General features: G+C 32.5%; 1 protein-coding gene across 2 annotated transcripts in view; it reads right to left on the reverse strand.

Moving 5' to 3' along the window:
- ITGBL1 (integrin subunit beta like 1) overlaps positions 1 to 24,376 on the reverse strand; it is a 172,489-nt gene that overhangs the window by 20,163 nt on the left and 127,950 nt on the right. For both annotated transcript variants that reach the window (XM_015587338.2, XM_025045020.1), the window contains one exon: positions 1,180 to 1,296. In XM_015587338.2, coding sequence (XP_015442824.1) covers positions 1,180 to 1,296 — 117 coding nt within the window. The remainder of the gene's footprint in view (positions 1 to 1,179; positions 1,297 to 24,376) is intronic.

Raw genomic sequence — 24,376 nt, forward strand, 5'->3', positions numbered from 1 at the left:
AAGATCTGTGAACTGAACATCAGTGCTCAAATGCTGGGCTTGCCACTTTTTAGTTAGGGGACATTAACACCTTAAACATCACTCACTTTTCCATTTATAAGATGAAGAAAGCAGGAACGGTTACTTAAGGTTGCTGCCATGACTGCATGAGATAAACTACCTGGCACAACAGTTGTTAAAAAGGACCTTTGGCTCACAAAGAAGAGAAAGAAGAAATTTTTGGTCAAATTGCAACTGTTTTATGGTTGGTTAGAGAGAGAATATATAGATATATATGGACATTAGACGGATGATAGTGATAATGTCCCTGTCTTTCATAAGTTGTACCTGCATTTTGTTTTTTTTTACCAATAATAGCTCCCAGTTGCATTATGTTAATTATATTGAAGAGATACAGTTATATTCTTTTAGTATGATTCCATGTTCACTTCATTGCAATTGTACTGAAAACCTGGAAGGAGCTGTATTCAGCAAGCATCATCTCTAGTTTTGCAAGACTGAAATAGGAGAATAATGTCGACTCCCATTCCCTTCCCTAGAGAAATCTCAGGCAGTTGCTGTCGATACGCTCCCTCTGGGACTCTCAGAATCCCTTACGTTGACCACCTCTGGTTACCTTTGTTGACCACTCTCTATTTGCCTCATTCTTTCTTTTCACTGTTTCTTACTTTCAGTAAACTTTTATTTAGGTCTTAGAGCCATCACGGGACTTTTGTAATTAAACTTAGGAAGTTATCTTCTTTTTTTTCCAAGTTTGTAGATGATACTTACTCGCCCTATCAGTATTTATGAATAGAGTAATAGAAATCATTTTACACTGTTCAGCAGCAACAAAGCCTTTCACTATCTCTATAGCATTTAGTTTAGTCTCGACAATCTTTTCTTGATAGCATACTGTGTACTTTACATACTCTTAAATCAAGAGTCCAAGAATATAAAGGTCATTACAAACCTAGCTGTATATTGCTTTTAGGTCTAATTGTACATTGATTTTTGTTTATCTTCTTTTTAACAGAATTATTAAATAGATAGATGATAGATGATAGATAGATAGATAGATGATAGATAGATAGATAGATAGATAGATAGATAGATAGATAGATAGATAGATAAAGTAGAATAAGAAAGGCAGATGAAGCAAGTTGCATGCAGTAGCAGAAGGCTGTGAGAACTGTTCACCTCCACAGACCACACCATCGACGTCTTCACAGCGGCGATCATCACACTCGCACAATCTGCCGTACACCCTGTGATCTCCTGGAGGGTAGCAAGTGCATTTGCCACATTCACATCTACCTGCAAAACACAAAGCATTTTCATTAGGAGATTCACAGAATCAGAAAGGCTTCAAAAAGAAACAAGCATACTATTAAACCCAGACTTTCCGGACCAGTTCTAGGCTGCGCCTGATTATAGTTCAACAAATAACTTTTCTTACCCACCCTAAGGTAAGCCAAGGTCAATCAGAAATGCCAAGGAGGTTGATATTGGAAGTGACAATTGTTGGTTCAGAAGTCATTCATATTTACTACTTTCTACTTTTAGTTTCATTCATCTTTGAAGAATAAATCAGTCATTATTTTGGTACTTCATATTCAACTTAGTTTGATGATACCATTTAACATAACTGAATCAATTTTATATATTTTGACATAATTTAGCATAATGTGGTCATTTTTAAAAATATTTTTATTTTGGGTCTATCTGCTACATAAGAAAAAAATGTTCATAGGTATATTTCGATGTGATATTTTGGCATCAATTTTATAGCTAACAAAACTCATTTTAACATGGAACATATGTCAAAGCACATGACCTAAATATGTTTATTGTTCTTAACTTAAAATTTAAATGTATAAACATTTTTGAAATGTTTGGCAAGACTGAAATAGGAGAATAATGTTGGTTTATAGTTGGAAATTCCTTAACTATTATAATTATGACTTTCTTCATTATTTCTTGAGCTACAACTATGTGTCAAACACTAGTTCTATGAATTCTATCATTTTGTTTTTATAATACCACACATCGACTAGCATTATCACTATCATTTTACTAAACAGGAAACAGAGACATAATGAGGCCAAGTTACTTTACATGGTGACCCAGCTCATAAGGATAGATTCAAAATCTATATCCATTCACATTAACCTTAAAGTTTGTACACCTAACCATTAAGCTATATTGAATCTTAATATATTCATAACACAGTACTAGAAGACTATATGAGAAAGTAAATTTATTTTGTTTGAGGAATTGGTAGTGATTTGGAAGAAATTCAGCTGGGTGACTACTCTGAGACATCTGTTACTCTCTGTCATTAGCCCGACCATCATAATTACACACCCACTGAAAAGATCATATGATGCTTCAGGGCTGCCCCTGAGATGTTGTTAGTCATTCTGTTGCTGCATTTGTATTTTAAAGAAATTCTGAGTTGGTAGATGATGGAAGAAGGGAAAATTAGTATTTAGAATCATATAATTTCAGAGCTGTAATTAAAGATAATCTAATGCAGTGATTCATAATCTTTTTTGGCGGAAGTGCTGGGGTCATGATCCCTTTGCAAATCTGGTGAAAGATATGGCAATAGATACTGTTGTTCTGGCTGCCCTTCAACCAGTCTCTCTTTCTACTTGGAGGCAGTCCCAAGTTCAGCAGAAGGCAGAGCCCCACTTCTCCCACAGTGATATTCCCTCTTCCTATGCCCTGGCAGACAGAACAGAGACACACCAGACAGTATTGGCAGGGCTTTGATTTTTGAGGGTGACAGCAAAGGCACAAAGTGGCAAGTGTAACAGCATAGTAGTTAGTGTCCAGGAACAGTAGAGTTCAAAAGTGATGGCAACAGTGCCTTGCTTCCCTGAGGTGCTGCGTGAGTTGATTGTTCAACCTTGCATTCTGAGCCTAAACCCTTCTAATAAAATCCTTTTTCATCCCAGTTAATGAAGTTGATTTCTGTTGTTTGCAGTCAAGAACTTTAACGGGTAGGACCTAGATCTCTCCCTTAAAAAAATATATTAGCACACATTTATTTATTGTAAAATCTCAGAAAGTTCCTGAGTTATTGCAATTTAATTAATAGTTGAGGAAACTCAAGCATACTCAAGCAAAATGAGTTGCCTAAGGCCAGAGAAATAGACATTAGCAATGTTGGTGCTAGAACCCAGATCTCTGAGCCCCAGTTACCTTCTGGTGTGCATAAACACACTAGCCCTTATCTTGGGTCGATGTGAAAATGACAAAATAATCCAGACTGTGGAGAGAAAGAGACAAACTATGGGACCATCAGCAGAATGGCTCGGTATGGTTAACTAGTCCTTCACGGACAGATGTCAGAAATATCAATCACCTCATTCCTGAGAAGTAATACAGTCCCAGTTACCAAGACAACATAAATTTTTAAATTTGAGAGTAAATGTATTTTTGGTGACAATTTATTAATGTTTCAAGGCATATGGGAAATTTCATCAATATACATTATTGGTGTCTACACTTCTCTGGAAAGGATAAGCTAAATACTGGCATATGGGTCCAATATCTCATTTTGTTGTTTTCATTATAGATAGTTTCTGTCTTATATTTATTCTATAAAGTTGGATAGTGTTAATATTCAGTTCTAGGTACATTTTTCCTAATGGATTATGATACATGTATCTTTTTCAAATATCAGAGAATAATTAACCATTTTGCAATCTTTTGTTGGAGTTTTAAAAAGATACATTAAGGCGATTATTAGGTGAATTAACTTTATAGATATAGCTCTGATATAGTTAATAGGTTATATCTTCTGAAAAACAAAAAATCACAAATCAAGAAGGATTAATTTATTGCATATAGAAAGGTAGAGTAAATTGTTCACGCAGTCTACATTTTAGAGTGCATTCATTATTTTGCTCAGTTCACAATTCCATTCTCAGTTCACAATTTGTCTCAGTTCACAATTTCAGTCCAGTCAGTACCAAGATATATACCTGCCAGGTAAATTTCCACTCATCCTTCAAGATCCAAAATAAATTTAACCAAATCCATGACACTTGCACCCTCCTACTCATGTATATTCAAAAACACAGCAGAATTAACAGTATCACTCATATGTCCTCACAATATTTGAAAAAATATTTATTGAAAGAATATACAAAACAATAATCATGTGTGGATAGTTTGGTAATATTCAACAATGCATGAGCTTTGGTGGTAGAACTTGAATGAATTTTGAATAGGATGTCTCTCCCAGAATACATACACATTTCCAATTGCCTGAAAACCTTCTTTAGTGTTTCCCACAGTTACATCATTGGAAACTCCCATAGCAAATTCATCATCTTTATTCACAAACCTACTCCTATTCCTGGGTCCTTTTATCTAGGAGAAGGTCACCATCTCCTAGATCTAATCTGTCACCAAATCTTAAAAAATCTTGATGACATTTAATTCCTTCCTTTTATTAATTAACTATTCTTCCTTCGATTTGAAATTTCATAAAGTCCACTTTCTTAAAACATACCTATAATTATGTAATTCTCTTTCACATGATGGTCCCAGATGACATTCAAAGCAGAGATCAAATTTCTCAACAGAGCTTTCCATACTTAGTTCAACTCAACTTTCCAATCGTAAATCTAATGTTCATAGTGCAGTCATGTTCAGAGACTTTGCTTATGTGCTCCACTTCATCCCTCTGTTGTGCACTCAACCACTTTACAAAATTCTATCCAGTGTTCAATAGCCAGCTCAAATCTAATCTCCTCTATGAAAACTTCCCTGCCATTCTTATTTGGTTACCTGGCAGAATTGATCCCCTTCTTTGATCTCATAGCACTTTATTCACACCACTAGTAGATCAGTGAATGCAAATTATATATTAGGTAAGTACATGCCTGAACCCTATCATAAACGATGAGCGCTTTATGGTCTAGGCTGACAGTGAGATTTGTATCCTGTTAGCAGCCAGCAAAGTTCTCTGTCGAGGTCATAGGAAACACTGACATACAGATTATTTTTACATTTTTTAAACAAGAATTTGAGTCCAATCTTTTTCCTTTATTTATTAAATTACATTATTTTTGACATTATTACTTCAATTGTTATTTTAATGTTATGGAGATATAACTATGGTTTTTTAATAATTATCAAATTAATATTCTTATAAGAACAAAGGTTAATGGAAGTTTGTATGTCTAGCACTAATAAGTGCTATTTTATATAGTATGTTGAGAAAAAAATCTAAAGGAAGATATGCTCAAAGAAATAAAAATATCACATTGTATATATGTACCACATCTTCTTTATCTAGTCATCTATTGAAGGGTATTTTGGTTGTTTCCACATAGGGAAGAGGGGAGGCAAGAGGTAAGTTAAGGGTAAAGGGAGTCAAATATATGGTGATAGAAGAAAATTTAACTTGGGTGGTGAGTACACAATGCAATATATAAGTTATGCTCAAAGAAATAAAAATATCGCATTATATATATGTACCACATCTTCTTTATCTAGTCATCTATTGAAGGGTATTTTGGTTGTTTCCACATAGGGAAGAGGGGAGGCAAGAGGTAAGTTAAGGGTAAAGGGAGTCAAGTATATGGTGATAGAAGAAAATTTAACTTGGGTGGTGAGTATACAATGCAATATACAGAAAATGCATTATAGAATTATATACTTGAAACCTATATAATCTTATTAACCAATGTCACCCCAATAAATTTAATAAAAAAAGAAAGAAAAAGAAACCAAGTAATTTTTTAAAATGCCATTCAAAGATGGACAGAAAGGGTAGAAATAACTGAGAAAAAATTAATTTAGTCAACATCATCAATATCATCTAACCAAAGCTTATCTAAATTTACTCTATGCTGTGTCTGCCTACTCCTATAAAATTTTAATAAAGTAGATAATCTTTCAGCATGTATGAAAAGTCCAGTGATATCATTTTATAAGGAATTGCAAACTTTATGAATTATATTTTAAGGCTGATTGTATACTAGCAAAGAAGAGTAATGCAATAAGAAAATATCTAAAAGTTCTGATTAAAATTGTACATAAACATTTAAATTGGACACTTAACTTTTTATAAACTACAGAAAAAACTTTAAGTCAAGACATTCACAAAAGGCACTATTTAGAGCTCTATGCTTAACTAATCATTTTAATAAATAAGATATATCTCACTTAATTTAAAGCTTTTTAAATTTTCTCATAATCATTAAGATAACTAAACACCTTCTTTCAAAGATGTGCCTTAGATTACATTTTCCATAAGTACTAGATTAAAATGGACATGGGAATATAATGCTAAACAAAAGATATGTAAGTCTGCAATTTCTGCTATTTTATATAACTTGTTTAATTCCACTAAGAATTAATTCCAAATAAAAATGTTCAACTATGATATTTCCAAATATCAAATACTTAATTGTTTTGAGCAACGTTACTGACTTTTTTTTATAATAAAAATTTAAATAAAAAGGTTATTGAAAGGTCAAAAATTTTAAATATTTGTATTAATGGAAAGTTCACACTATCAGTAGAAATGAAAAGAAGCTCCCCTTTAATCATATAAGAACTGCAAACTAAAATTATAATGAGATTCTATGCCAAACAAGCATTTGAATACTGACAGTAACAAATTTGGCAGTGGTTTGGAAATACAAACCTGTTTTTTATTTTTTACGGCTGATAGAAGTATAATTGGTAGAATATTTTGGGAGACTATTTATCATTATCTGGTAAATTCAACATGTATAATCTATGAACCAGCAATTCAATTCTTGGTTATATTCCCTGAAGAAAAGGGTTCACATTAGTGCCAGGAGATGTTCCAGAACAATCATAACAACACAATTCCTAATAGTATCAAAGGAGAAAGATCCCAATGTTCATCAGTAAAAGAGTAGATAAAAAATGTCAGTTATATTCTTTTTTGATAGTTATAGAAATATATTTTTATTTATTTTTTTAATTAAGTTTATTGGGAGTAACATTGGTTAATACAATCATATAATTTTCAGGTGTACATTATAATTTAACATCTGTATATTCTATTGTGTGTTTACTACCCAAAGTCCAGTCTCTTTTGGCTACCATATATTTGATCCCCTTTACCCACTTCACCCTACCCCTACCCCCCTACATTTGACCCCATCTACCTCCCCTCATTCCCCTACCGCCTACCCTCTGGTAACCACTACCATGTCCATGAGTCTCTGTTTGTTTGTCCTGTTCCTTTGTTGCTTTTAGGTTTATATCCCACATATAAGTAATATCATGTGATTTTCAACTTTTTCTGTCTGGCTTATTTCGCTTAGAATGATTATCTCGAGTTCCATCCATGCTGTTGCAAATGGCTATATTTCATCTCTTCTTATGGTTGAGTAATATTCCATTGTATATATGTACCTAATATCCAAAATATACAAATAACTCATATGACTCAATAACAACAAAAAACAAAATCCAATTAAAAAGTGGGCAGGGGATCTGAACAGACACTTCTCCCCAGAGGACATACAAATCGCCAACAAAAATGTAAAGCTGCTCAACATTGCTAGCTATTAGAGAAGTGCAAATCAAAACCACAGTGAGATACCATCTCACACCTCTTAGAATGGCTATCATCAACAGGACAAGTAATAACAAATGCTGGAGAGGATGCAGAGAAAAAAGGAACCCTCATATACTGCTGGTGGGACTGTAAATCGGGGTGTAGCCACTATGGAAAACAGTATAGAGGTTCCTTAAAGAAATCTCATATACTGCTGGTGGGACTGCAAATCTGGGTATAGCCACTATGGAAAACAGTATAGAGGTTCCTTAAAAAACTAAGCATTGATCTACCATATGATCCAGCCATCCCTCTCCTGAGTATTTACCCCAAAGACTTGAAAATCTATATCTGAAAAGATATTTGCACACCGATGTTCGTAGCAGCATTATTCACAGTGACCAGGACATGAAAGCAACTGAAGTATCCTACGAGAGATGATTGGCTAATGAAGTTGTGGTACATATATACAGTTATATTCTTAAACAGAACACTGTGCTCCAATTAAAATGAAGAAAGCACCACTGCTTGTATATCATGCTTGAATCTTAAAAACATAATGTACATTACAGGAAGTTATCTATAAAAAAAAAAAACCCATATAGTTTGATGGTATAATTTCAAAACAGGCACATCTAACCACCCCAGTGTTTGGGAATATATACTTAAGTGAAAAGTTTTAAAGAAATGGGTAGAGGTGATTATCAAGAAAGTGAGAATAATGGCTATCTTTTCAAGGGAAGAAGATATTTAAGGAGGAGTAGGAGAGAGATCTTGGGATTTTGGCATTATTCTACTTCTACACCTGAGTCATGGTTTGGTGTGTGATTACTTAAGGATTCACAATGCTATAAATTAATATGCTATATGATTTTCTGGAAATAATGGATTATTCAAAAACAAGGCTGGTAGAAATGGTGAGCCATGTTGCAAAAAGAAATCTGTCCCTTTACTTAACTCATTATAACTAAATAAGTTCCCAAGAGATTCAACATTTAGATGTAAAAATTTAAAACAAAAAATACTAGATAGGAATATAGTTGGGAATTTTTATAACCTTCAGGTGAGAAAGACTATTCTAAACATGACAACAAATCAGAAACATCAAAAATATTGATAAATTTGACCATAAAATATACAATATTTAATTTATTTAAAGCAACAAATAACATGACTGAAACATAAACCAAGACAAAGTATTAACACGAATAAGATGAATAAGTAAAATTTACTGTATATAAGAGCTCATATGTAAATAACAAATAATGTACACCTACAAAAAAATAGACCAAGAACAAAAATGGATCATTCATAATAGAAATAATACATGATGATCATTATTAATAGTGAATTATTTATATCTTTTAATAAATCCCATGGAAATAAACTGCAAATTTAAAGTACTTATACTTTCTTGAGAAGTCACCTGGTTCATAAAAATAGTTGAAATTTCTGAAATCTTTTAGCTACTAAGATTTTACCTGATATAGCCCAGAAGAAACTCACATTAACAGGTTTTTGTTTTTTTGTTCTTTGGGAATTTGCTCACAAGATGCTGCAAGGTATATGCACATAAAATACCATTATTTTAATACTGAAGTAAGAGAAAGCAGAATTTTTATCCTACATATCGCTGAATTATAAGATGAGATAAAAAGAGTAGCTTAAGACTTTTATAAAATGTAGATTGCCACATTTTCATTTTTAGAAACTGAGTGATCAAAGATGTATTTAGTAATTTCACTAGTATTCATCCTTATTAACTTACTAACTGCTACAGTGCAGTTATGGTAGAAATAATCATTTAATTATTTCACAAAATCAGAGAATATTAGAGATGGAAAAGTCATGAAGGATGATCAAGTTTAACCAACTAGCCCCATGATTTTGAAGAGGAGAAAAATGAAGTTCTGAGAGTGAGATAATATGTGACTTGCTTAAGGCCACACTGTGAACAAGGGATTCAAAGGTTGTCTCTCAAGGACACAGAGTGAACAAGGGAATGAAAAGGTCATCTCTCACTCCTCAGTCAGTTCTACAGCTATTGTTGCTTGTCCTTTTTAATAGTTAAAAATGTTGGGTGACTCTTTCTTAATGAAAATGAAGAGATATCTCGAAGCATTGCCTGAAGAAAAGGTGTTTATCTCTGGTAGAGGCTAATTTTCTAACACTGGGATAGGGCCAACTATATGAAATTGTTAAGTTGACATTTGATTTTCAGGCTGTATGTCTCTTTCTCCTTTTCTTCTTTCTTTCCCTCCTTATTCCTCTCTTGGCCTCCAACTAACCTCTCTCTCTCTCTCTCTCTCTGTCTCCCTGTCTCTCTCTCCATCTCTCTCTCTCCCTCGTCTCTGTCTCTCTCTCACACACAGACACACACTCCCTCCCTCTCTCTCTCTTTCTTCCAAGTTTTTATTTTCTTCTTGGATTCCTCTTTTTTGCACAATTTTAACCATGGCCAATTTCTCAATCTTCAGACTTTGCCTTCTTCCCTTATTCTCTTCAAATTTATTTTCTTAATGTCTCATTTCCATAGGGCAGAGCCTTCAATTCAGCAGTGACTAGTTACTATGTGTTAGATGGGTAGATACAGAGATAAACAAAAAGGACACTACCCCTTAATCTCATGGATTAACAGTCAGGAGAGAGTCCTCTGATTAACTTAATTGGATAAACTCTCATACATCATTAAGTGTTAGTGACCAATTGAATCTTCTCTTCTCCATTACCACCAGTAATATCACTGAGCGTTTGTGAAGGAGTGAAAATCTAGAATTTTCAGACACCACATGGTAGATGGTTGGACCCGAAAAATAACTAAGACTGAAATCATCTCCAGAAGCCATAATTGAAAACACAACACACACACACACACACACACACACACACACACACACACACAGAGAGAAATCATTTTGATCCTATATGCTCACATTTGAAGTGTTTGGGTGGAAAATGACTTTGACCTCCTTTAAACTACACCACACAGAGAACACATATGTGTTCTTTCTCAAGAATAGATTCTACAAGGCTTATTAACTTTGAAAAATTGCATTTATTTGACCACTCCCTCAGTCATTCATTCAACAAACACTTTTTGAATACCAACTATGGGTTAAGTATTGTGAAAGATGCTGAAGACACAAAATTAATTAGAACATTGAACAATGTTTTATAGTAGAGGGATTAAAGGTAAAATACATGAATATATATACCCTATAGGGTTACAGAAGTTCTCTGGCAAAGGTAACATGGGAATGAGTCCTAAAATGTTTGTTAAATGTCAGTCAGACAAAGAGGAAGGGAAATAAATTCTATGGCACAGATACAAATAAACACACAAGCTCTGACTTTTAATTAATCTCGATTTTAATCTTGACACATCCACTGTTAAATGTGATTTCTTGGAAAAGTAAGTTAAACCTCATTTATCATGGTTGCGTGATGGGAATAATAAAAATAATAATACCACAGGATTATTGCAAAGGTTAAATATTGTAATACATATTAAGAACAGGACAGGGCCTGACACATAATAAGTGTTCAATAAAAAATAGATAGTATTATTTATAATACAAACATGTTGGGAGGCTTGAATTTTAATTGCATAAAATTCATTCTTCTTTCTCATTCTACTTTTCTAAAATGAAAAGGAAAATGAAAAAACAACCCTGTAATTTCTGATTCAAAATGAAATTGTTTAAAAGAGCACTATATCATCAAATGCACCTGCCAGCATTGTAAAAGCAGGCACACTCCCTATGACCTTATTTTCTTTCACTTTTTAAAACGGTAAAACCACACTTGCAGTACATGCTCAATAGTTGGAGAGTAATTAGAGTCTCACATAAAACAGAAAAGAGATTAGCACTTTACTAACACAGTTATACTTTGCCTAAAATAATAGGTTTACCATAGCAACCTGATTGCACTAGAAAAAGCTCCTGCCAAATGCATCCTAAGTTCCCTTGAAATTTCTATGAGAAGAAATTGAACACTTGAGAACTATAATATTCTGTACCGTTTTATCTAAGCACAAATATTTTTTGTGAGGATAAAATAATCTTCCATCAGATATTTAAATGTCAAGAGGTACCTTTCACCTTCTATTTCAAAATGAGAAGTGAAACTTCTTACAATTAAAGCCATGTTAACAATAAAATTGCTAGCCAGGGAAGTGTTGCTCATGACTTTTAAAAACACATATAAATGTCAATCTTTCTGTTTGTGCTTTCTTAGGCAAAAAAAAGGAAGTAATCAATCATGAGTATTGTGAGAAAATAAGACATTTAAGCAAATGTACTAATATAATTTTCTGTTGTCTACTTTACAGTGTCTAAAACTGAAGATGGAAAAAGGGAGTACCAGGCCTCACTTTCCTCTAAAGGTTTTCCAAAGTATTGACAGAATATCACAGAGGAGGTCTATTAGACCTCTAAATGAGATTATTTCATTTAGCTTAAGATAGTTTCCAAAACAAAAACTAAATTTCTCCATCCATTTCTTTCTAACTATAAATTAGGTAAATGTATGTAGCAACATCACATTCATTTATCAATATAATTCACAAACTAAGTGACAGGTTCAAGGTTAAAAAGTCAGTGAATGACTGAGGTAGGAAATGTGGAGCTTAAGTATTTAATCAATGTGGCTCATCATGAAGTAGCAAATATCAATCAGAATTCGAATTCCCTTCTTCCTAGCTCATGAACACATTGACTGGACAGTGGGCGGTAGTTTGTTTCAGAACACTGTTTTGGGATTCTGCAAACATAAATCATGTCGCATCCAAGCCTATCGTTGGTATTGATTTTAATGATTCCATTCTAGGTCATAAATACATGCAACTATACTTCACCCTGAAGTACTCTATGGGATAAATGCCAAAGGATAAACAGAGGGAACAAATTCTATTCACTAGTGAAAGAGAGTATTCTGGTTGATTTAATCAGAGAGATGTTTCTATAAAAAGTTTCTTAAAGATGAACTTTATTTGGGCAATAGAGGGGTGGGGTAAAGTCAGGCCCTAGTCACTTTAAAATTCTTGGTTTTTATGACTTTAAAAAATTCCAAAGTGTGAATGATTATATATCACTTCCTTAATAGACATTCAGGAGTGCTAATTAAATTAATTTGAAACAAGTATAGGTTTTCTCCCCATATCAAGAATATTTAGCAAATATATTTTTTAAATGAAACAATGAAATCTATATAACGATAAATAACAAATTTTCCATTAACAACCTAATCTTTTAAAACTAAGAAAAATTACTCCATAAAGCAATATTTCTACTGATAATTTTATTATTCTTTGTTTCTGAATTTACCAATATTGATTTCCCCAAATCATAAAATATTAGAAAGAACATTGTGTGTGTGTATATATATACACACACATACATGAGAATATACATGCATGTGTATGTTTAAATATGAGGGTGATAGAACTCCCTGTGAGCAACTTATTCTCAAATTATTCTTGTATTAAAAGTACTGTACTATTCTTAAGTCTTCTAAGTTTGACATTATTTCAAAATAAAAATATTAAAAATTTTTTAAAATATATAAGTAAAATGACCTAATTTATCTATGTAGTTAAATGTTTTTTAAAAAATAAAATCTTATCAATAATTATATATATACCTAACCACAAATTTTACATTCAGTTTTGGAGAACATTCTTTAACATCATATTCAGAATTTCAGCCAATTTTTTTTTCAACAAAGTTGTGTCAAATGTATTCAGGGCCTGGGAATTATGTAGCCAAAGTGCCAGAAATTCCATATTAAATTTATTAAATTTAAATTGCTTAAGGATATAGTAAACTTGCTCTAACTTTGCTATTTTACAGCATGGTCAGCACAATCATGATTAATAAGTGAGGGTTATAGGGTAACGGTTTAATATACTGCAATAAATAACATTCTACCCTTTTGAGTAGTCTGTAATGGAAGGTATTGCCATGCTAGGAAGTAAGCTCCCATCACTGAAGAAACTAAAGACAAGAAAGTAGTCTTTAACACGTGTTAAGAGTTTACGCTCTGGATTCAAAAAGACTTAAGGCATAATTTAATATGTACATCTTATATGCTCCATAATCTTCGGAAATAATTAAACCTCTATTAAAATTTTTCAAAATTAAGAATACCTACCCAATAAAAACCCTTAAAGAGACCAAAATCAAAATTTATATTTTAAGTATTACTGTTTGGATTTCCAAAGTACTACAGTGATATTTGTTTGTAGCACAGTGTTGAAACACTAAAAATTTTAAATTAATAGATAACTCAAAGGGTAAAAGTTTTCATGAATAGATCTGCATATAATTTTATACATTTTGATATAATTTGAAATAGTATAGTATTTTTTCACAGCTAATACGTTTCTCCTTCAGTATGAACTTCCACTTCCTTTTTTTTTTTTTTTCTTCCTATGCCAACAATATATTTCAGGTAACATTACTTTCTACATTAAGTAATGCTATTTCTTTAAAAGGTACTTTATACTGACATTATTTTTCAACAAGCTCATATTGCACCTGAAAGTCCTATCTCCATATTGTCACTAGCCTCAGAAATAATTTTTAACTAGCAGATCTCCAGTATATAAGATTAAGTAAGTCAAAAGCTCCTAAGGCAGCCTGAGTTTAAGTGGTCAAGATCCTAAAGAAAAAGATTCCATAGGGAAGTGAATTCTGCCTTTGATGTAAATAATCCCCTTCATGCATTTGTCAAGTCTGAAATGTTTTAGGGCAAAAGACTGAAATATCAAGCAGAAAGCAACATGTAAAAGATTAATAAACTAAAGAGAGCTTTTAGTTTTTTCATCTGGCTAGAAAGACAGTAATTGGAATTCAGAGACCTTTGAGAAAGCAGACACTGATGAACATCACATAAACAACACAGATTTTAACTTTAGAAATCATTTCAATCTCCTGGTTAAATTGAGGTTATCCGTTTTTCACATGTATCTGCAGAGAAAAAGGAAATTATCTCTTCAAGAAAGATAACATCATTTATAAAATTCTATCAATTTCATTAAACAATATTTATACTTAATAAAAAAATAATAGGTATGTCAAGAAACAGAACAGAATGACCAAAAAAATAAGATGAAACATTAACAATAAAAAGATATTCAAAAATGATACAGTTGACCAAGTTAGAATGTTCAGTAACCAATTTTAAAATAACTGAGTAATACATTTAAAAACTATATTACTAAATAAATAAATTTGCCACAGAATTGTCTGTAAAAATAATCAAATGGAAATCCTGAATTTAAAAATACGGTAACTGAAATTAAAAACTGAATAAAGACATTTAATGGTAGATAAAATACAGAAGAGAGGATTAGTAAACTGGAAGATAAATCAGTAGAAAATATACAGACTGACTCATAGAAAACCAAAAGATTGAGGGCAAAAAAAAGCAAGACAAGAATGTCCACTATCTCTACTTCTAATTCACATTATACAAACATCTTATCTAGTGCTTTAAGGCAAGATAAAGAAATAAAAAGCCGCCTAAAGAAAGGAGACACTGTTATTACTTACATATGGCATGACTATGTTGGTAGAAATTAAAAAAAAAAAACCTACATATAAACTATTAAAGTTAAGCAGTAAATTTAGCAAGGTCATAAAACACGCATGGTTAATATTAAAAATTTTAGTCATAGTTTTATAAACAGGAACAAACATAACATTTTTAATGATATAATTTTTAACACGCACAAAAAAACATAAAATAGTAATATTAATGAAAAATGTCAAGACCTCTATATAGAAAACTATAAATCATTAAGTGAAATTAAAGAATATATAAATAAAAGGAAGGGTGTACCATGTTTACAAATTAGAACCATAATACTGTTAACTCTTCAACAATTGATTTATAGATTTAGTTATCATTAATAGTACGTAAATACAAAGGGATAAATATAGCCAAAGCATTGTGGAAGAAAAATGGGTGGAAAAATTACAGTAGTAGATTTTAAGACATGCTATAAAGCTATAGTATTTATAGTATAGTACAGTAGTAGATTTTAAGACATGCTATAAAGCTATATAGTATTTATAGTATTTATAGTATATAGTATGTAATGCCATTAAAAGACCAAAGAGACGAATAGAATAGAAACACTGGAAAAAGAAACCCATACAATATAAGACCATTTGATTTATGACAGAAGGGACATTATAGTGCATTGGGGAAAGGTTGATTTTTCAATATATGGTTCTCTCTACCCTGGACTAGTCACTTTTGCTTTTCATAGATTCATTTCCTATTCTTACGCAAAGCGATTAGGCTAAATGCCTCAGATGTAATCATAGAGCTAGATTAAAAAACCTGTACCAATTATAGCTACCAGTTCTGTTTCTAATTAAATATTCCAAATATGTCTGGTCAAGTTGTATAATATCTTAGATTCCAATGGCAGCTACCACGGTATTACTTGTAATTTTTTTCTCAAAGACTATTACTATGCAACGCACATTTTAAAATCATACTAATTTATTTGACTAATATTTATTAAAATTGTTGCCTTCCATTACAAATAAAAGGCAATTGTTTATGATTCCTTTCATATCAATTTCTTTTCTACAGAATCCAAGATAGAGAAATACTCCCTGCCATTGGCTACAACATAAAAGTATTAAGTATAGAAATACAGTGCCAAGTGATATAACTTACTGGGGCCATAAGTGATTCAGATCTATGGAAATACAGATATTCTCAAATTATATCCTAATGAATATTGCCTGTAAAAACAAAAGAGAGTAGTTAATAGTCATAGAAAAGTTCAAAGACTGTGGGAAGACATATGAGAAAAATTCTTTGAGCATCTTTTTCACTATTTCAATATTAGTCATAGGAAATACTATACACTCTTTTATGGCTAAACCTAGCTAACTAGAAAAACTATATAATGACAAAATAAATGAGGGTGTTCCACCTTCTTTGGACTCTATTGGATAAGAGAACACATTTTATTTTGATAAGAATATCAAAGGGGCAGTATAGAGAGAAAATACGCTTCTAATTTTAAGGAAAAGAGAAAGAGAAGGGTGTTGAAAGAAAAAGAATGTTCAATTACATGTGATTATCTGTCCATATTGGTAATTAAAAAAAAGTCAGGAAATAGAAGTATTTGAAATACAGGTCGTTTGTGCAAGCCTTCATATTTTTCTGAGTATAGAAAAAGTAGGATAACTAGTCCTCTATTTGAAATAAAACCTGAGCTTACTTGAGGTCTCTTCATATTATGAGTTAAACTGTGCTTATGTGTCTCTCTCATTCAAATCATCAATAAAATCAAAGAAGTGAATACAGAATATAAAAACAAAACAAAACAAAAACACATGTAATTGCTAATTGTCAAAAACTTTTATGCCATTATTTGAAAAGCAATGGCTTCTTTGAAGTAACAGGAAATTGCAATTTCAGCTCTGCAGTAAAATGACTTTTACTTTCACCTGATGTATCAAAAGAAATAAACTATTCAATCATTCCTAGCAATAACAGTTAACATCACTACTGCACAAGCTATTCAGGGAATGAAATGAGGCAATAAAAGAGAACGAAGAAAGGCTAAGCGATTATATGCTTTAAACAATGATAAGCTCTACAGCACACAGAAAACAGTGTTGGAGGAACCCTGATTACTTTTGTCTTGAGTCATCTTTTGCTTAAATACATCTGATTGCCTGAGAGTCCAAGGATTGATTGCTTGTCCATGATGTGTTATGTGGTAAGACATTACATTAGTTTCACTGAGAATTTAAATTTACATATCTCTTTTCTTTTTTTGCTAGAAAATGACTACTGCTTCATGGGAAGTATAGAAAAAAGAGTATACCATGTTTATAAAATAGAACCCTAATACTGGTAATTCTCCAACAATTAATTTATAGATTTAACGTATCCCTAGGTATTCAGGTGACATTAATGGTATGTAAATGCTAAGGGATAAGAATAGTCAAAGCACTGTGGAAGAATTATACCAGATTTTAGTATAGTTAATAAATATACTAAACTTATTCCCTTCCAAACCTAATTTCTTGTTTATCCTCCACTTAATTTTCAACTTTATTCATGTTTTGGTGGAGAGATGTAATTTTAAATGTTTTTATTAGTTTCTACTTTTTGAAATAGCATTACAAAAGCCATATTACAATGAAGTACACAGTATACGGGCTTTAGCTTCCAGCAATATGAAGAGCAAATAGTATATCATACCTAAAATAAAGTGTTTGTTCTATTGCTAGGCTTATGAGAAGTAATGCAATTCTCCAAATATTCCCAAACAAAAACTATTGAGCAGAACGAGAGCATTTACCATAAGCTCCCATGAAAGGGATCCTGAGGGTAGAAATCTGTATCAGAACTTTAAGCAAAGAAAGTAAAGAAGTTGAACCTCAGACTCCTTGAGTAATAGGGAAAAAAGACCCAAGATCAGTAATATCCTGAGAGAAACTAACAGAAATGCTTGCTGAAGGGAAGTGTCCTAAATTTACTCTTCCAGATTTTCTAGAATTTGCTCAAAATAAAAGACGAATAAATGTACCCATAAAGAAACAAACCAGCATGAGTGAAACTCAGAAAAAACCGTTTTTTAATTCTGTGCTATGAATATTGGCTAATTACCCACCTTGCCATTTTTTTCTTGAATATATTTGTTATTGTTATTCTAATATCTGTATCTGAGAATCTTGATAACTGAGTCACTTAAGCATCTGTTTCTATTGTCTGTTATTATTTCCTTGATCCTGATTCTTATTTACTCTATTGAATGTCGGAAATGTTATATGAAAAGATTACAGAACCTTTGGATGACAGTCTTTTCTCCAGAAATAGTTCTCTTATAAGCAGATAGAGCACTGTGTCTCATTGCAAGGAAATTTTGACCTCGGGGGCATTTGGAAATATCCGGAGACATTTTTTAGAATAACAACAGGTTGAAAGCGTTACTGGTGAGAAGGAATTACATCTGGTGAGTAGAGGCCAGGGATCCTGCTAAACATCCTATGAAACACAGGACAGCCCCCCACGACAAAGAATTATCCAGTCCAAAATGCTGTGCTGCTACTGAGAAATCCTCAGATAAGTGAAGGCAGATCACCTTAATCCAATTAGTGATTGGACTCATGGGGGTGGGAAGAGGCTGAGTTGCATTTATCCCTTGTTTACCTTCCCCTTTCCAAGAAGTTCGAAAACACTGGCATCTGCATGCATGCACACACATACATATGCACATATACATGAAAATTACTTCACGGAAGCCTACACTTCATCCTTTAAGACTGTTCATTTTCACCTCCTATAAGAAACATTGCCTACCAATCTCTCAACCTCCATACTCAGTCTCCACTTAAGGCCCGATTAGGTATCACTATGATGTTTAAAATAGAATCCTTGTAGTGCTCTAACAGATAAATATTGATTAATCTGAAATGTGCTCCACAGTGTGGAAGTTTGTTTTATAATTTTTAAATCTAAGTTCTTTTGCATCTTGCATTCAGTGCTATGCAGGCCAATTGCACTTTTATGCCATTTCCTAAGACTTCTATTCACTATATTTTTGAATGTATACCTCCACCATCCCTATTAAAAATCACTTCCCTAACAAAAAGAACAAACTCATCAAAAACAGGCTCACAAATATAGAGGACAATCTGGTGACAGACAGATTGACAGAGGGGAAGGGGATTGGGGGGCTGGGAGAAAGGGATGAAAGGTTAAAGAAGTACAAATTAGTAGTTGATAGATGGCCACAGGGTTGGAGAGCACAGCATAGGGAATGCAGTTAGTATTAATGTAATGACTAGGTGGAGAGTCAGAGGAGAGAAAGAACAATTAGGAGGATCGTTTTATAAACTATATAAATGTCTAACCAATGTACTGTATAGTTGAAACTAATAAAATTAAATTTTAAAAAATCACTTCCCTAGTTTTAAATCAAGATTTTAACATATTATATAATATATATACATATACATGTACTAAAATACTGAATCTCTTTTACTTTTTAAATTATAAGTTAACTGATTTAAAATATATCATATAAACAATATATAGTAATCATAAATCAATACAGAATCAATGTAAATAAAAAGAAAATACATATGTGTAAGTCAGGAAATTCCCTATTAACTCAGCTCCAGAGACAATCACTGTTAACGCTGCAATTTCATTCTAGTCTTTTTTATACGCCTATTTTTACATATGTGAGTAAATGACACAATATAACTGTATCTAAAGTTATAACATAAGTGTATTAAGAGAACTTTAAAAAGGATTCATTTTAATTAAAATCATTCTTCCAGTATCTTCCAGTATTTTCATGACCTAAATTGTGATTGGAGTTAATCCCAAAGTATGGTGTTATTTTTTAAAAGGAGCAGAGTATATGGTACCAGCCCAAACCTCTGCTACACACATTTGAATTTCTCCTGCTGATAAAATTTCAAGTGTAGATTAATTTACTTAAAGCTTAACTAATTAGCCATTCACTCCTAGTGTAGAGAGAATGCTGATTTAGTTACTTAAATCTGTAAGTAAGCTATCTCCAAGAAAAAAAAATTTATCTTTCTATACTATTCTTTTAAAATTGCCCATGAACTCAAAAATGAGCTTCTTTGTCTTGTGTGCTACCCAAGAATAAGAAGAGAATTAAGGATCATAGGAACTCTTTACTTTGCTCCCTTCATTCAGGATTATTCTAATGTAGATTATTAATAGAGAATAATTTGTTCTCTGCTTTATTATCTGTCTAAACAATCATTAATATTCAACCATGTGGACAGCATTCTAGGTATTGTGCAGAATACAAAGGGAGAGTGTCTAAAATCTAAATCTAAATCAAACAGATGAGTCTATGAAGGTTGATGGCCCCAAGAAAGAGAGAGCTACCCTTCAATATGAATTCCAATTTACACAGAGAGAAAACTGACTTCAAAATATTTTGTAACTGTAAAGAAAACCACTACTATGGTTTGGGCAGATTTAGCTAATGCGAAGTCATATATAATAAAACAAATCAAAATAAAAGAAAGGAACCCAAAGTAGCATGCATAATGGGTCTAAGAATGTATCACAAGACGCTTAAAAAAATTTTTTTTTAATTTTATGAGTGATGGGCAGATGAGGAGGAAGGTAGAATTACACCTTTGGTGTATGTGTTAGGCTTTGTATATCGACTTGCTGTATGGTTAGATTAGACCTTTTACCCAGGGTCATTATATCATCAGATCAACAGACAGGGAGCATGTTTGATAAAGGCTTAAAAGAATGAATTAAATGAAATGTTAATAATAAATACTATTTTACTAAACAAAAAAGCTATGAATTTTTATACAATTTGAATTAAAAATTGAAGATATACAGGGTTAAAAGTAATTTAGAAAGCTCACTAATTTAATACAATAAATATGGCAACTACATTTACATTTACATTTAAAACACAATGAACCCTATAAAAGCTTCATTATGTTTAAGGTCAAGTCTACACACTTTCTTTTCTGCATCTAGGCTGGTTTTCCATCAGAAGCAATACAGGGAACATAATCTAATTGACTTAATCAACACTATTTGAACAAAAGAGGAGACTGAATATATATCTAAGATGTATTTTATGCACACACAAAAAAGTAAATAAGGAATATGTGAAGTAGATTATGCAGACTTGGAACTGCAACAAAAATATTAAACTACTCTCAAAAAACATGTTCAATAAAAGTAAGAGTTACTTATTTACAAATGAAAAGAAAATCTTGCCAACAATTACAAACAAATAAGAAAATGAGTGCATTTCAAAAACTAGGGTGTTAAGTAGATGACCTTTAATTTACATCACATTCTCTGGATATGAAGGCTTGCAACTGCTTATGTTAAGGGCATTGACAATGATCACTTCTGGCAACTAATGGGAAAAGGAATGGCCACTGTAACTAGAACTGCCACCAAACCAGTCAGCTCATTTACTATCATGTGGCACATCAGTGGGAAGTTGTGACCATCTGATTTAACAAATACATTTTAGAGATAATAGTAGATGTTTTAAACATAGGTAAAGAGATAAGATCTAGTGATTAGCTTCATAGAAAGAGGAATGGAAAAGTGAGTTTACAGATATAGGAATATTAGTTAAGAAACAGTAAAAAGAGGAACTTAAAATGCAATTGTCAACACTTCTTTTCTTACACAACAGGTTGCTCTCAATTCCATTTCTCTGGTTTCCCCAAGTTATTTATGCTTTAATTACACTTGTAGGAATAGGAAGAGAACTACAACAGAGGTTTTCATTTTCTGAGGATAAATTATTAGTGCATTAATTTGACTAAATTTATCTTGTCTACCACCTCCTTTTCCGCTACATTAAATATGCATGTCTAACAACTGCTTTTTGCAATATGTCCATTCCTCCCACATAAGAAAATAGATAAGATTAACCAAACACCTATTCTAGGCCATCAATCAAAGTGGTAATTTTGGTGTATCCATTTCCTTCTCTTGCACTCTATGTGTTTCTGAGGCAACACTTCCTAAATCCTCTCCTACTTTTCTCCATATAGAAGTCGATGTGTTTAAATAATTGTAACAAAGAACTTGTAAGGGAGTTGACATTCACTGAGACCTTCACTGTCCTTAGATAATGAATTTGGATTTTCCACATATCAGTTCTGAGGCTGAAAACTACCTGCTGTAGTTGTGTGACTATGAATTTCAACCAGTTTCCTGGCACTAAATTAAATACTCCCTGTCCATTGTTTGATTTCTTCCCCACCATGACCCTATGGAAGAAGGTCCTGATTTTGTATCCATTTTGGAGATGAAGCATATGGACTTACGGGGTTTAGGTAGTTTACTCAAAGTCACGCAGTCAGTAAATGATGGAGCAGTTAGGTAGCTAGTCAGACATGAGTGACAGGGGGAACAAAGGAATACGGCCCGGACTAGAGATCTCCCACAGTACACCCCAATGGTAGTAGAATTCTAGGTATACACATGCACACGAGGCAGAGTTATATAGCAGCCAGGTGTCAACCAAAATGACCTCAATTGCCAATCACCTAGGAACCCCTTTGGAATCACCCATCACGGCCCAAATATAAAGCAAACATTACAGCTTCTGGGTCCTTTTGCCCTTCTGGGTTCTCTCTCTCTCTCTCTCTTTTTTTTTTTGGTGGACTTTTTGTGCCTCCTTGGGGCATACTTTGTTTTTCTAAAATATACTTTTAATAAAACTATTAAATCTCAATGACCCGTGATTCTTCACTGCCGTCATTTGAGGAAGAACCAAGGGAAAATACTAACTTCACGTCTGCTCCATTGTTGTCTCTCTCACTACCCACTACCGTTGGGGAGACACTGAAATCCTATTGGCCCCAATGGTAACAGAGCCAGGATTCAATCCAATATCTGGCTTATTCAAAAACATATTTTAAATCACTAGGTTATAGTTATTCTTTATTTGAGACAAATACCAAAGGTAAGTAATTAATATTATCGGTTAGCATAAAATGTACTTCTTGCTTTTCAAAATAAAATAAGGATCATGATAGAAAAGTTACTCTAAATACAAAGGAACGTACTGGGGAAATGTCTAATGCAAACATCCAAGTATCTACTATCAGGTACAGGAAAAAAACAGCTTTATATCATCTCCTTTCAAACACATTTGCAAGCTAGTTTGTTCATTTTAAAAACAAACTACCCTACTGCTTCTTAAAGAAATTAAGGCACATTTTCTAATGCTATTAGTATACAATATAAGTGACAAGATATAAAACCATGGTATGGGGCATCAATTATAGTTACCTAATCAAAAATCCTTTGAGCATTTGAGGATCTAATGAGAAAACTGAGACCCGAGAGCACTGTGAATCTAAGAGCCATGCATTTGTAGGAAAACTATGTTTCACAGTCTCTATCTTCCTCTCATTCCCATTCTCAGTACTCTTCAGGCATCTTACACGTTATTGGAAAGAGCAGACGAGGAAGCCTATATATTACGGCACAGTATGATAAGAATGTGATAAAAGTAGCTGAGGGAACACAGAGATCTGGAGAGCTTCTTGGACAAGGTGACGCCTGCATTGAATTCTAAAGTTAGCCTGAGTGGGTGTGGGAGAGGAAAGGAGTCTAGACTTTTCCTTAATTCTTAATACACTTTAAGCTGGAAAATTAGAAAGTCAAATTTGGATTTTTGGCAATATTACCTTGACAGCAGTATGGAGAAAACATAAATCAAAGTGCACAAGACAAGTAATAGAGGAACCAGGTGACAGGTTCTTAAAATAATACATGGAGAGATGATGATCTGTGCTAAGTTTACAACAGAGGTGTGTAGAGAATCAGATATTTCTTCATTTGACTGAAAGGAGAATATCTAAACAAATAGAAACTTCCCATAAGAAATATTATCTTTGGGCTGCTATCTTAAAAATATTTTTATAAATTTATTTATTTATTTTTATTTTATTTTAAATATTGTTTGTAGACAATATGAAATTAGTTTCAAGTCTATGATATTGTGATTCGACACTTATGTATCTTAAAATGTGATCACCACACTAAGTCTAGTAATCATCTGTTATGATGCAAAGTTATTACAATAACCAGGTATCCAACATTTCATTTTTTTCCAATCATTTATTTAGGGACCCAACTTACATTAGTCTTATACTCCAATTGGAAAAAAAAAGGCAAAAATATACAAGAATAAAAACAAATATTAATATAAATTTTTATGTAAATAAACCAGCCATACAAGTTGCTGATTTTAGTACCTTATTATATACTTCTTCCTCATAAATAATGTGAGGACACATT

This window comes from Pteropus alecto, unplaced genomic scaffold (genome assembly GCF_000325575.1).
Source record: "Pteropus alecto unplaced genomic scaffold, ASM32557v1 scaffold13, whole genome shotgun sequence".
In the NCBI taxonomy this organism is placed as follows: Eukaryota; Metazoa; Chordata; class Mammalia; order Chiroptera; family Pteropodidae; genus Pteropus; species Pteropus alecto.